Raw genomic sequence first — 16,314 nt, forward strand, 5'->3', positions numbered from 1 at the left:
GGGCCAGAAGTTTGCAGAATTGGTCAAGATGGGAGACTTTATAGAGAAGGGTGTTAAATCTAGGAAGATTCAGTTATGGTCACATTGCAAGCTGCAAGTAGGGCTATACAATCGGGTTCCATTGGCGGCATCAAAAAGAAAAGGGAGGATGTTTCAGCTGTCACTTACCAGCAAGGAGGACCGTCCCACCGATACCCCAGTAATCTCCAAATCGCATACTTCATACGTTCCATACCCAGTATATAATACTCAACCACACTATAATACACCCTGAGCACTAGTATACCAAAATTCTCCAAGACTATATGTCCTTTTCCAAGCACCAATCCACCAAAATAGACCAGCATATGCACCGAGACCACATCCAAATATTGAAGCTAGAAATGCTCGCACTTACACATCAATTGTCAAACCCTACGCCTAATTGTTTGAGAGGTTGAGGGCAGCATGAGTGCTACAACCAGTTGAAGGAAAACTTCCTGATCCAATCCCTCATAATTTTGATGGAAACAAGCTATGCGCTTACCGCTCGGGAATCCAAGGACACGACATAGAAGATTGTTATGGGTTGAAGAATCAGATCGATTCTTTGATCAGAAGAGGAGTAATCAAATGCACTCCAGCGCCTCCCAATTTGAACAATAACCCCTTGCCAAACCATGAGAATCGGGAAGTCAACATAGTTACTCTAGATGAAGAATATGGGGAACCTGACTGCCCAGACATAGATGAACCAGAGGCCATGACATCTTCGGCGCAACCTATTATCACTGTTCAACTAAGGGAACCTCTGACTGTCCAAACATATCTCCCAAGAGTTGTAGTGACCACTCTAATTGCTAGAAAGCCTGAATATGACACCAAAGTAGTCCCATGGGACTATTGAGTAGACGCCAAGGGCAAGATGATCGACACTGCCGTAGCTCAAGGGATGACCAGGTCGGGGAGGTGTTATGTCCTAGAGGATCTAAATCAAAGAGCTCTTGGAAAAGAACAGAATCCAAATAAGAATGTTACCGATGCTGAAGCCGCAAAATTTCGGAAGAAGATGCAGCCTAAAGACTATTCAGTCGAAGAGCAGTTGAAGAAGACGCTAGCCTACATATCCATTTTGTCTCTGCTTATGAGTTATGAAGCTCATAGGAATGCTTTGGTGGAAGTGTTAGACGGAGTGAACATTCTGAAAGAGACCACAAGTGAAACTTTAGCTTCAACGATTGGAAGAATTATGGAAGCTAACAAGATTTCTTTCCATGATGATGAGTTGCCTGTAGAAGGGGCTGGACACGACAAAGCGCTTCACATTGCAGTCAAATGTTGTGATAAGATTGTGACTCGAGTTCTAATTGATGGTGGTTCTGGATGCAACATCTGTCCTTTCACCACTCTGAAGGGTTTAGGTGTTAATATGGGAGAGATAAAGGAAAGTCGTGTGAAAGTTAGAGCTTTTGATGGAGCGCAAAGAAGTGTCATTGGAGAGATCTATCTCACATTGCAGGTGGGGCCGACTGAATTCCCCATCATATTTCAAGTAATGGATGTATCATCCAACTACAACCTGTTGCTGTGAAGACCATGGGTTCACATGGCAAGAGCGGTTCCTTTCACTTTTCACCAATGTGTAAAGTTTGAGTGGGGTCGCACAGAAGTTACCATCCACAGAGAGCTCTGTCACCTCATTCTTTCTGTTAATTCTATCCCAGTCGCTGACGAGTTAGACGGAGCCACCTTTCATACTTTGGAAATTATGCAAGCTATAAGGGTCGGTGAGGAAGCAGAGGCAGGCAATACAAAGTTGTCATGTGCAACAAAAATGGTTGCGTCAGAGATATTGAAGTTTGGATATCAGCCTAAGAATGGGCTTGGACCTAAGTCCAATGGCATAGTTGAGCCGATCCAGCTGAAGCATCAGAGAGGCACTAACGAACTCGGATATGAGCCTACCTCGGGAAGAGGCTGTCACTTTGAGCCGATCCAGCTGAAGCATCAGAGAGGCACCAACGGACTCGGATATGAGCCTGCCTCGGGAAGGGACCATCACGGGTCAAGCAATACAATTTTTGTACCAGAACAAGCTTTGATTCCAGATCAAGCTGGCATTGATGACATCATAGAAGGAATAGGCAATCTTTTTGTGGCCATGACTGGAGAAGAGGAAGGGATAAATCTCTACAAGATGACCATTTGTGATGCCGAACCTGGAGAAATCTTGCAGAATTGGACCACCATCCCGTCTCTATTTCAACCAGAGTCCTGGTAGTGTGGAAAAGTAGTCATAATTTTAAAAATTCGCATGATCAAATTTAGGCTTGAATCATTCCTAATCCTTTGTTGCTTGGCTCTTCTAAAAGCTAGAATGCTTTGAAATAAAAAGTCTTTATTTTCTTAAAAAATTCCTCGTTATTTTAAATATCTATTTATTTTTACTTACCTTTTGCACTTTTCAGCACTCATATTAATAAAAATCCTCGTTCAACGGTTACGACATGTAACGAATCCATCGAGCAAGGTGAAAGCGATGAACAAGATCACAAAGAGTATGATGAAAACATGATGCCGAAAAACCTACCACACGAGATCGAGCAGGTTGAAAGTTAGAAGAAACTCAATATGGATGAAACAGAGGTTGTCAACTTAGGAGATGAGGAAATCCTGAAGAAGACACGAGTCAGCATATATTTGGAGGCTGAAAGAAAGCAAGAGTTAATAGAATTGCTTAAGTCAGTATGTTGACGTATTTTCTTGGTCTTATGATGACATGCCAAAATTAAGCATTGATATTGTCTCGCACAAATTATCGACTGATCCCACTTGTCTACCTGTTAAGCAAAAGACAAGAAAATTCAAGCCAGATTTGAGCTTAAGGATCAAGGAGGAGGTAACTAAGCAAATTGAGGCGAATGTTGTGAGGGTTACAAATTACCCCACATGGTTAGCCAATATTGTGCCTGTGCCAAAAAAGGATGGAAATATAAGAATATGTGTGAATTATCGAGATCTCAATAGGTCCAGTCCTAAGGATGATTTGCCTCTTCCAAATATTCATATACTCATCGATAATTGTGCAAAACATGAGTTGCAATCATTTGTCGATTGCTTTGCAGGATATCACCAGATCCTGATGGATGAAGATGATGAAGAGAAGACATCATTTATCACTCCATAGGGAGTGTATTCTACAAAGTAATGCCATTTGGTCTAAAAAATGCCAGTGCAACGTACATGAGGGCCATGACTATCCTTTTTCACGATATGATCCACAAGGAAATTGAAATGTACGTGGATGATGTCGTTATCAAATCCAAAAGAAGTTCAGACCACCTGGATGACTTACGAAAGTTCTTTGAGAGGTTGCGTAAGTATAATCTGAAGTTGAATCCATCAAAGTGTGCATTTGGAGTACCCATGGGAAAGCTATTGGGATTTATCGTTAGCAGGAATGGCATAGAGTTAGATCTATCAAAGATAAAGGCAATCCAAGAGCTACCTCCACCCAAGACCATGAAGGATGTGATGAGTTTCTTAGGTAGACTGAATTACATCAGTCAGTTCATAGCTCAATCCTCAGTGATCTGTGAACCCATATTCACATTACTGAAGAAGGATGCTGCCACAAAATTGACAGAGGAATGCCAAAAGGCTTTCGATAGAATCAAAGAATATTTGTCCAACCCACCAGTATTGGTTCCACCAGAGCCTGAAAAGCCTTTGTTATTGTATCTATCTATCATGGATAATGCATTTGGATGTGTATTGGGGCAACATGATGAGACAGGTAGAAGAGAGCAAGCTATTTACTATTTGAGCAAGAAGTTCACACCATACGAGGCAAGATACACCTTGTTGGAACGAACATGTTGCACTTTGACTTGGATTGCACAAAAAATTAGGCATTACCTGTCTGCATACACCACGTACTTGATCTCAAGAATGGATCCACTAAAGTACATCTTTCAGAAGCCCATTCCTACGGGTAAATTAACGAAGTGGCAAATTTTGTTGAGCGAGTTTGATATTATGTATGTGACACAGAAGGCCATCAAAGGACATGCCCTGGCTGATCACCTCGCAGAAAACTCGGTGGACCAGGATTACAAGCAACTCATGACCTATTTCTCTGATGAAGAGGTTTTGTTTGTAAGAGAAGACATATCAGAGTCATATGATGGATGTATAATGTTCTTTGATGGAGCATCAAACTCTATTGGAGTTGGAATAGGAGCAGTTTTAATTTCAAAAACAGGTCAGTATTACCCGATCTCAGCCAAGATCAGGTTTTATTGTACTAACAACATCGCAGAATATGAAGCTTGTGTTCTCGGACTCAGAATGGCCATAAACATGAATATCAAAGAACTCTTGGTGATAAGAGACTCTGACTTGTTGGTTCATCAAGTGCAAGGAGAATGGACCACTAAGAATGTCAAGATCCTTCCTTATTTGCATTACATAAAAGAGTTGAGTAGGAGATTCACGAGGATTGAGTTCAAGCATGTCCCTCGAGCTCAAATTGAGTTTGCCAATGCTTTGGCAACATTGTCCTCGATGATTCAACATCTAGAAAAGAATTACATTGACCCTATCGATATAGAGATACATGATCAACATGCATACTATTTTCATGTAGATGAGGAACTGGATGGAAAACCCTGGTACTATGACATCAGAAGATTGATAGAAGCACAAGAACATCTTGAAAATGCTACAAGCAAGCAGAAACAGACTTTGAGGAGGATGGTCAATCATATTTTACTTAACGGAGAAATCCTATATAGGAGAACTTCGGATTTCAGATTGCTAAGGTGTGTCGACGCCGCAGAAGCGACAAGGCTTTTGGAAGAAATACATGCAGGAACATGTGGACCTCACATGAATGGGTTCACTTGGCAAAGAAGTTCTAAGAGCCAGATATTTTTGGATGACCATGGAGAGAGATAGCATTCGGTATGTGCAAAAGTGTCATCAGTGTCAAGTGCATGGATATTTTATACGGGTTCCACTGAATGAGCTCAATGTGATGGGTTCCCCTTGGCCATTTGCCGCTTAGGGCATGGATGCTATTGGGCCCATAGAGCCTCCCGCATCAAATGGACATCGTTTCATCCTGGTGGCTACTGATTATTTCACAAAATGGGTCGAAGCTTGTACATACAAGGCAGTGACTAAGAAGGTAGTGAAAGACTTTGTTCGCAATAACATAGTTTGTCGGTTTGGAATTCCAGAATCAATCATAACAAATAATGAGGCCAACCTCAACAACGATCTTATGAAGGAAACTTGTGAAAGGTTGAAGATTGCTCATCGAAATTCCATGGTTTACCACCCACAGATGAATGGGGTAGTTGAGGCTGCAAATAAGAATATCAAGAAGATTTTAAGGAAAATAGTGGACAGTCAAAGTAATGGCATGATAAGCTACCATATGCTTTGCTCGGTTATCGCACCACAATTAGAATGTCAACTAGGGCAACTCCTTATATGTTGGTTTATTGTTCGGAGGCAGTAATACCTACCGAGGTGGAAATACCATATTTAAGGATTATCCAAGAGGTTGGTCTGGACGATGCAGAATGGATACGTACCAGGCATGAACAATTGATGCTCCTCAATGAAAAGAGGATGGACGTGGTTTGTCATGGACAACTCTATCAGAACAGCATGACCAAAGCATTCAACAAGAAAGTCAAACCTCGACAGTTCACACCAGGGCAGTTAGTATTGAAGAAGATCTTTCCTCACCAAGGAGAAGCCAAAGGGAAATTTGCAGCAAATCGGAAAGGACCCTACATGGTTCATAGAGTACTCTCTGGAGGAGCGGTAATCTTAGCAAAAATGGACGGCAGAGTGAGCACGAAGCCAATCAATTCAGACTCTATCAAGAAATACTACATCTGAAGACCTCAAGATTAGCGCTTATTTTTGGTACTTTTGCATTTTGATGTAACATAATTACGTCTAGACCTGACTTCCCACGGTGGGGTACATAGACAACCCACATCGGATTTGGTCTCCCTTAGAAAACCCAAAATCATCATTCCCATGTATTTAGAACTACACTCGACTTGACTTCCCTCGGTGGGATACGTAGGCAATCCTTGTCGGATTCGGTCCTTTGCATTTCATATTTTTCACTTTCCTTTTGTATTTGACCTACGTCCTGACCTGATTCTGCTTGGATACGTAGGCAGCCTGAGTCAGGCCCGGTCATTGCATTACATGTTCTTACTTTCCCCTTGCATATTTTTTACTTTTCTATTGTATCTGAACTACGTCCTGACCTGATTCCGCTTGGATATATAGGCAGCCTGAGTCAGACTCGGTCATTGCATTTCATATTGTTCATTGCATTACATACTTCTATTTCTCCCATTGTATTTGAACTACGTTATGATTTGGTTCCTACTTTGGGGATACGTAGGCAGCCTGAGTCAGGCTCAATCAATGCACTGCATAATTACCATTTGTTTCCTTACCCTTAGGAAACATTCTTCATAGTTAACATAACCTCAGAATATGAAGAGTCTCAATCATCGCAGTGTCTGCAAAAGAGCTAGGAAAGCTTCATCATAAGGGTAAAAGTTACAAGAAGACTATGTTGGATATAGTCAACAAAATGGAAAGCTCGATGGACTACGGAACATGTCATAATCTAAAAATGCTGGAGAATTACTATACATATATATACCTAATATATAAGTAACATACTTATTTTTCTAGAAAAACAAGCTAATTCTTTTCAAAAGGATTTTTCTACTCTTCCACCTACCAAGTCTCTAGTTAAGAAACTATGTGCAGGCTAAGAAGACGTCGAGAGATTCCAGTGACGAGGCTTCAGTCCGCGAGTCAATACAAATCAACACCCCCTCCCAAACTAAATTTTTTCTTTAGCGCAAGAACACAAGCATCAAGAAATTAACATCAAGTCTCGGGGAATGATCGGAGGCGCCATTCGACCTCTACAATTATGAGCCAAAATACACTTTCCCTACTTTATTTCCTGAATGTACTTCAACTTGCATCTTATATCTAAGAATATTTCATTAAAATTTTTCAAGTACGCTCAAGATCCGGATGAAATGCTGAAGAAAAGAAGGCCCTCGTAGGAAAGTATAATAGTTAGCTTTCTGTCAAAATAACTCCACCAACTGGAGCTTGTAATCTAACCTCATCAACAACTCCGCCAATCGGAGACCACCGTCTAACAACGTCAAACTCCACAAGCCTGGGGTTGTACATAGCAAATGTCACTCAAACTCCACCGATTGGAGGTTGTACATAGCAAACATCGTCAAACTATGCCAACCGGAGGCTGTACATAGCAAACATCGTCAAACTCTGCCAATCAGAGGCTGTACATAGCAAATATCGTCAAACTCCGCCAACCGAAGGTTGTACATAGAAAACATCGATCGAACTCTGCCAATCGGAAATTGTAATAATTAAAGAAGCAACACTCTGCCAATCAGAGACCACATCGTAGTGATATCACTAAAGCTCCACCGACCGGGGGCATGCACGCATAGCAACGCTGTCATACACCTATAATTAAATTTACGTTACAAGCTTTTACATTACAACCGCCCCGCCAGCCGGAGGTCTACATTACAAGCTTTACACAGCCGGCTACAGGCTTTGACATTACAACAACCCCGCCAGTCGAGGGCCGCTACATTACAAGTTACTTTACCTACATTACATTCACAATATAATCGTTTGGACATCTACACTCTACTCTTTACATTACTATTTCGATTTATATTTTTTGAGCCACAGCATGTACTTTTCACCCTTTTATATGTTTTGCAGGACAACACATTACAACGAAGAACTACCTCTAAGCAGCAAACTAGGGCAAGTTAGTGCAATGTCAAGCATCACTAGCTACGTCAAGGATTCACTTTCAAAACTAAACTCGACTCAATTTTCAGAAGTTTGGATTTAAATCTTACTTATAATTACTTTATGTCTCAGTTCATTACAACTCGACAGGGCATCATTTTGAAAACACATCCCTCTACCATAGGTCTTTAGTAGAAATTGCTACAAAGCATTTCTCATTCACGTTTCTTTAGAACTATATCTCGTCCCTCTATTTGTGCTAATCTTTTCATACCTCACCACCAAAAGATTTCAGTATTACCATAATTCGATACTGGGGCAAATTTTTAATAAAAATTTGCTATGGTCCTACACTCTCGAACTACATGAAGCTTGATTTCTCATGAAACCTGAGATATGTAGGCAGCTCGGCAACCAGAGTTCGGCCACAACTCCATAAACATTCTTGCCAAGTTATTGCTCAAAGTGTATTTTGGTGGGTCGCCTAAAATTGAATTGTGTCAATATTTGTTTGTCCACGTCTTCTTTACTCTCTTCCATGGACAAAGAAATGGGCAAGCTGTTGACACCCAATTTTGGCTCTCCACATTTAACTAAAATAATAATATTAATATTAATAAAATATATATGTTATGAAGTTTTTATAGGGATACGAAAGGATTTTTAATTATTTATTTTTTACTTGATAAATTTATTTCGTAAATGTCATTTCTTATAAAAATTAAATGTATTGTATATGTATTACTACTTACTTTCTCCTTTTTAAATAAATGTCGTTCTTGTTATTTATTTGACTTGATAAATTTATTTCATAAATGTTATTTCTTATAAAAATTAAATATATTATATTACTACTTACTTTCTCGTTTTTAAAATAAGTGTCATTCTTAAGAATTGAATCTATTTTTGTTCAAATATAATTTCTTTTGTCGCAATAGATATTTTTCGTACATTTTTAAATTAGAAAGCTTAATTAATTAATGAGTTAATAGATTATATTAATTTAATTTTAAGAGTGACTAATTTTATCAAATAAGCTAATCCTGCAAAATAATTATTTTTAATTTAATAAATTATGACTATTTAATAAAGAAGAGGTTATAATTTAAATGAATTTGATTTGAGCAATTTTGGCAATCCAAGTCCCCTTAAACCGGCCAATCTGTGTGTGCCACGTAGGTGAGCACATTGATTGTGCTTCTTAACTTTTAATCTCATCCCTCTATTTTAATCCAACGGCTTTAATTAATTCATCTTTTTAATATATAATTATTATCAATATATATATACATATATTATTATTAATCTTTTTTTACCCTTGATTTTTATTGACCGTCCGATCAAACGATCGAACGGCCGAGATCAAACCAAAGACTTTTCAATATAGACTCCTACGCTACCCTTACTCTATTTCCTAGACATCACATTCCTCTCCCCTACCACCGCCCTATACTCTTTTTCCCAGAAGCGCGCCTCGTAGCCTTCTTCCCCAAAAGAAAAATCAATGCGTCTCTTCACCTTTCCAGATGCCCAGAACTCGTCTACGCCGTTCTCTCCCATCGCTGCCCATCACGCCGCCCACCTTTTCCCTCAGACTACTCACTAGCTATCTTTCTCCATAGACGCCAGAACGTTCTCTCCCATCACCACCCCACGTGATCCCCCATCTCCCTATTAGAAGAACGACTCTGGGTCACCGGAAAACACCTTATCAATCACTCAATCATCTCGAATTGACCTGGAAAGGTCGATTCTTGAGAGATTTTTCATCCCCTTCATCATTAGTCCTTCTGCTTTGGATTTTCAAGAATTCAAAAATTTGAATTCTTGAGGCCAATAGAGGTTACGACTTGGCTATAAAAGGATCCATTTGGTTACTTCTGAAGACGGAGAAAAAATTATCCAAAAAATGGGACAAAAACAGAAGCAAAAAAGGCCAGAAACTATAAAAAAAAGATCCAACAAAGATCCGAAAATCATCGAAAAGACATCCAAGAATCAATGTCCTTTTTATTTTCTTTCTTTGAGGTCGAGTTCGAGGAAGTTTGAAGTTGAAATCTTGACACAAGCTTTAGTTTGCTGCTCTACACAAGGTTAGCATTCTCTCTGGATTGTATCTTTAATTTCATATACAACTTTGACCTTGTTATTATCTTGAACGTGTTACTTGTCTTCATATTTTTTTTCTCTTCTTCTCTTATTTTCCTTGTTAATATAAGTTTAAAATTCCTGTACAAGATTAACTATTTATTGTTTTGTCAAATAGGTCATTAAATCTTTTCATGCTTTAAATAGCTGTTTTAAAAATGCTTTTGTTTCCATGACATTAAGATATATATATATATATATATATATATATATATAGTGATCCTGTGAAATATGAACTCCTAAGTGCAAGTCAGTTGATCTATTGGAACATGTTATGAATTTGTGTTCAAAATTCTAAGCATTGTTGCATACATTATGTACTAAAAAATAAAAAACGAATATGTCCATGTTAAGGAATATATTCATAGTTTGGCGTTAATTAACTGTAAAGTATGTCTTCATTTTGCTATCGTATTTTAGTATGAACTTGGCTCGCGCAGGATCGATATTGTCTTGATCAACGATTAACCGTATCAAGTAAAATGTCTTCTTGTTAATATGTTTTTCTCTTAGTTTTGGTTGAGTAATTTTCAAGTCTGTGACTATAAGAGATACCCTTTTATTGAAACATCAAAGCATGAATTAATTTGATTTGGCAGATTGTAAAATAAGTCTCTGGTTATTTGTTTTTGTTTGAGAAGGCTCTTTTCACTATTGTATATTTTCTCTTGTGAAACATAACATATATGACCTTCATTATTTAAGATTTTTCTGCAAGTTTTCTTCTGTTTGTGGTTTGGCTAAGAGATTTAGACTTGAAAAAATGGACAACAATGAATGAATGCCTGCTTAAAACTTTCTCTTGTGTATGCATATAAAGAGAATAAATATAAGTGAGGAGTAGTAGCCCTCATCTCATGCCTAAACTTATTGAAATCAATACACATTTTCTTAATATTACTTACTTTTCCAAGGGTCTAAATATGGGCTAAATAAGAATGCCAATACTAATTGTCCTCTTCTACTTCCTTTTTCTGGGATTATCTTTGGATGCTTGTGTGTACTAAGATGAGAAACTACTGTTTGTCAAGTCAACAAAATCGTTCAAGATTAGTCATGCTTGAAACTTGGCCATAACCTTAGAACAAGACGTTTTCATTTTTCTTTTGGATACGACCAAATATGTAAGAGTAATGTAAACCAAACGGTAACCTCTAACCATCAACCAAAGGTTTCTGGTCACTCATATGATAAACTCTATGATTTTAATTGTTAGAATTCTCTCTTTGTTAATCATGTAGTTTGATTTGCTTAAAATTGCGGTACATGTTCCTTAGGAATTCTGACAAACAAGTTTTTTGTAGTATACTTAGTATGTGTTTAAAATTCAAGAAAGTATTGTATGATAATTTGTTTTTCTCATAGTATTTTTATGAAAAAAAGTTGTAGTTCATTCAACTATATTTCATTATTTGTGGGTCACTCATGTTACATTTTGTCTTCATTTTAGTATAAAATTTCTAATCTTATTTATTTTCTGATGTTTCATGTACCACTGGAGGGCTAGAGTTTCTACTTTGGAACTCGTTATTGGCCTAAAATATTATGCCAACAGCAATTAGGATCACCACAATACTTGAAGTCTCAGAAATAGGAGTCCAACATTTCTTAGCATTTCTTTTTACGAGTTTGATTATATTGTTTTGATATGCTAACCAACTCTTATATATGTTTGCCTAAATCTTAAGTTTTGATATATTGCTTGTCTTTTATTTTTAAGATTGTTTATGTGAGCTAATAGTATTTATGAATTTAGTTGAATCACCTTTAGAACAAACGATATAAAGAAAAATATTTTCTTAAAAATGGGTTAGCATTATTACTTATAACATTCTTTCGGGCCTTTAAGTTGCAAAGAGGGGGCTTATACTTTTAAAGTTTCCAAATGAAGTTTCAGAAGGGAAAAAATAAAATAAAATATTCATTTATGCCTACTCAACACTTAGGACCTCCAAATAAATTTGAAACTAGTTTAAGGCCTAAAATAATTACCTTTAGAAATTACTTATGGCTAAGATATTTACCTTTAGACATACATATTTTTTTTAGAAAACAAGTAGGGAAGTAGGCCTATATGTTTTTTTTTTTTTACAAAAATAAATGTAACTATAGAATAAGTCTCGATAGTTAGGCCTATTCTTTTTAGATCAACCCCTTTATGAAGAAATTACATTTACTATTATTACTATCTCTATTTTTTAAATCACATATAGCTAAAAATATTTTAATCTCTTAACATTCTATTTTCAAGATTTTAGATATGTCTATTATTATTATCTCTATTTTTAAATCACATATAGCTAAAAATATTTTAATCTCTTAACATTCTATTTTCAAGATTTTAGATATGTCAACGGGTTCAAAATACAATGTACATAAATATATATGTCATACACATAAATGTACGAATTTTATATTTTTCTCTACATAACATATTATTTTTATCTACTATCCCTTTTACGAATGTTATTTATTTATTTTTTATAAGTTATAAATCTCTACATTTAAATATACATATTATTTTACGACATTTAATCTATCGTCAATTTGTCGCTACATGTAAATAAAATAATAAACGTTCATATATATATATATATATTTATTTATTTATTTTTAAAAAACAACATACATGAATATACTATACTTTGCAATAAATGTATTTAAGATCGCAAACTTCATATAGTATTTTGACATTTAGCATTATTACTATTTGTTTGGAAACTCCATTTTATGTATTTTTATTCAAAGTTATATACCATACATATTACTACATATTCACACATACTACTATTCTATCTTATTTTATTTTCCTTTACACTTTAATTTTATATATATAATAACAAAAATGACAAATTTTCATATCCTTTAAACTCAACATTTATTTTGGATACATTTATATAAGACACATATTTTTTTAACATATGAAATTGTCATACATTTTTAGTACATTCATTTTTTTTTACCGTATGATAAAGATGCTACTATTAATTTTATTTGATAGACATATATATGTCGTACCTTGTATTTTACTCTTTTCTTAAACTAATAAAATTTACTTGCCATTGATTTTAAAGCAAATAAATAAACAATTTTTCATAATTATATCTTCCTAAATTGAGTTTAAGGACTATCTTCAGATAGGCTTTGAGGGATGCTTAATACCTTCCCCTCGAGTAACCAAAACCCTTACTCAGAATCTCACTGATTTCGCAAATCAAAACAGAGTTTACATTACACATAAAAAATGGGTTTCCTAATATTTTCCTTAATATTTAGGTGGCGACTCTAAAACAAGATACAATTTTTCCAAACATCAGAGTGACAGCCATATTATGTTGTGAATTGTTTCGGTCGGCTCGAAATGGGGTGCGATAGATACCCCGCCTCAACTTACGTGAGGGCATCCATCCCAAACCCAACATTCATTCATTGGAAGCTCATAGATTCAAAGATGAGAATAGCCTTTCACCTAAGAACCCCCTTATTGTGAGAAAGTCCTTTCACAACAAGTCATTATCATTCATTAGAGTAAAATTGAGAATAGCCTTTCAATCAACCCATCATTTTTAACATTATCATAGAAACTTCATTCATTAGTCATTCATGTGTGTGTGAGTATGTGATAATAAACTTTCACCTATAGCCTCATCATTCATAGGTGTTAATTGAGAAATAAAATTCAATCACAACACACTTACATTCTAAACATGATCATTATACATTCATTGAAATCACACACATATACTTTACATCATGATCACACATAGATCCTTCATATATAGAGGTACAAGGAATATATCCATCAATTCAATACGACAATATACATAGTAAGTAAACACCTCCACCTTTCAAGTGGATCAATAGATCAATCACAATTCTACTTCAATATGTAATTTGATCATAACTTGCCCTTCAAGGGTAAGAACCAACACCAATCCATAAATCCAAGATACTACAATATATAATGAAATTGACATGATTCAATCACTTAATTCAATATAAGCATCATCAATTCAACATACTTGCATAATCAATCAATCCCAATCACGAATCACAATTTAGGAAATTGGGGGAAAACATGGGTTCTAGGAAGAAATCATCTTAATTCATCTTTAAATCCAGAATTCATTCATAATTCAATGCAATAGACTTTAGAAATCATTTAGAATCGAACTCATGCATATATTGAAATCTAGGGTTTTGGGGAAACTTTGAAGATTAGAAATCAGTTTTGAAGTTGGCTCCTTGAAAGATAATAAGTCAAGGACGAAGACCACCATACCTTTTTAGGAAGAATCCCACGAAAATCCCTTGAAAAACTTGAAGATTTGACCTTTAGAGCTTGAATCTTCACCTCCAATGGAGGTTTCAAGAGAGAGAACTTTTGGAGGGGAGGGGAGGTTTGATTTTGGGTTTGAAATAATGAAGTCTAAAATATGTTTTAATACTTTAAAACCCTTAAATACCATAAATAACTAATTAAAACCGTCCCCCAACAAAACAAGACTGAATATGAATTTACCAAATGACCTCCACGCTTGGCCGCAGCTTGACAGCAAAACAGTTGGTGACTCACGCCCTAGACCTATGGACCGTGAGTTCACTAACGGACCATGCTATTGGTCTGTGGTCTGGGGCTGCAGCTTGGTTCATGGCCCCTTGACCTACGGAGGTCATCCACGGGGAGTGGATGGACCTACGGGGTGTGGACCCCTTCCGTAGGTCACCACATTTTGGCAACAAAAATTCATTTTCGGGCAGCCTTGGGGTTAGGCTAAGGGTCCTCCTCAAGGACCCCTAGGGTGGTCCTTGGGGAGTCGTACCTTGACGTTTAACCCCTAAACCCCTCAACCAAATCTCGGGACAACATTAAACCACCTCGAACCTCATGAAAAACTCACACACTCACTAGTTAGGCTCTAGTTTCACTTATTCGTTTTACGGGTCATTACATTATCCCCCAGTTAGAAACATTCATCCTCGATTGACACTTAAAACACATTAAGGGGTTAACGACTCAAGTCTAGCAGCCCATAATGCATGCAACATTATAAACAATGCAAAAACTAGGAGAAAACATCAACTCCACATCAAAAGCTCAAACAAACTCCATTCAACTCAAGAAAGTAGGAACTATATCCATAAACTCATTATGCAACATAACTTCAACATTTTTCATTACCTTGGAGGAATTACCTTCTCCAACTCATATCATGCTCATCACAACATCATTAAGCACATTATGCAACTTTTTCATAAAAGCACATTTAGGCATGTTCAACAATCAACCTCATGAAGCATATAAACAACTCATACTAGATGCACATCAACAAGAGGAACACAATTCATGAAAACTCATTTTCTCATTTAAACAAGAATTCAACTAGAACATGCATAACAAAGGAGACCATGGAAAACACATATTCACACATGACTCCAAAAACATGAAACAATCTACAAGGAACTATTGGTCTCAAGCTTGAATAGGAATAGAATGAAAGAGATAAGGATATCAACACTCTCAACAACCTTACTATTCAACATAATATCCCCCACTTAGGAGAAAACCCAACTAAGGCTAACATGAAAACAACATAGGAACCTCAACATGACATTCACAACTTCTAAGAAACTACCACATACCGGTGCCTTCATCCGGATTAGCTCCCTTGTCATCCCTAGCTCGAAGTGCATAGAAACGACCATAATTTGGAGGGATAGGAACCGTACCACCATTAGAAGCTTGCTTGGACTCTCTTCCTTTTGCCATGAGTGTTGGGCAATCTCTCATTTTATGACCTTTCTTTCCACACCCAAAGCACCCATCTGTGCCGGCAAGACATTTACCCAAATGTTTCTTCCCACACTTGGCACATATAGATCTTTCAAAAGAAGAACCACTTCCTTTCACTCCTTGGGAATTAGGGTTAGACACTCTATCATTGTTGACCATAGGGGAATCTTGGTTATAGAACCTCTTTTTGGACCTTGGTTGACCTTGTTCATCGGGCCTATCCCTTTTTGCCTCCTTATTCATTTTCTTAAGTTTCGTCTCCTTAATTTGTTGAGCATAGATCATGAGTCTTGAAATATTCATGTCATGATGGAGCATTGCCGTACGACATTCTTCCTCCACCAAACCAGACACTCTCATCACAAACTTATTCATCCTAGCCCTCGAATTTGCCACTAAGGTTGGAGCATATTTGGATAGTTGGGTGAACTTAAGAGAATACTCTTTCACACTTATACCCCCTTGATGAAGGTTCATGAGTTTTACCAATTTTTGTTCCCTCAACTCTAAGGGGAAAACCTATCAAGGAAAGC

At 36.8% G+C, this 16,314-nt stretch overlaps 1 protein-coding gene across 1 annotated transcript; it reads left to right on the forward strand.

The window, feature by feature from the left end:
* Window positions 1–5,050: 5,050 nt before the first annotated feature.
* Window positions 5,051–5,895, forward strand: LOC107062956 (uncharacterized). Its single transcript, XM_015314258.1, has 2 exons — window positions 5,051–5,399; window positions 5,504–5,895. The coding sequence occupies exons 1-2, from the start codon at window positions 5,051–5,053 to the stop codon at window positions 5,893–5,895; spliced, it is 741 nt and encodes a 246-aa protein (XP_015169744.1).
* Window positions 5,896–16,314: the final 10,419 nt, after the last annotated feature.

The sequence above is a fragment of the Solanum tuberosum genome, unplaced genomic scaffold, assembly GCF_000226075.1.
Source record: "Solanum tuberosum cultivar DM 1-3 516 R44 unplaced genomic scaffold, SolTub_3.0 scf00287, whole genome shotgun sequence".
NCBI classification, from domain to species: Eukaryota; Viridiplantae; Streptophyta; class Magnoliopsida; order Solanales; family Solanaceae; genus Solanum; species Solanum tuberosum.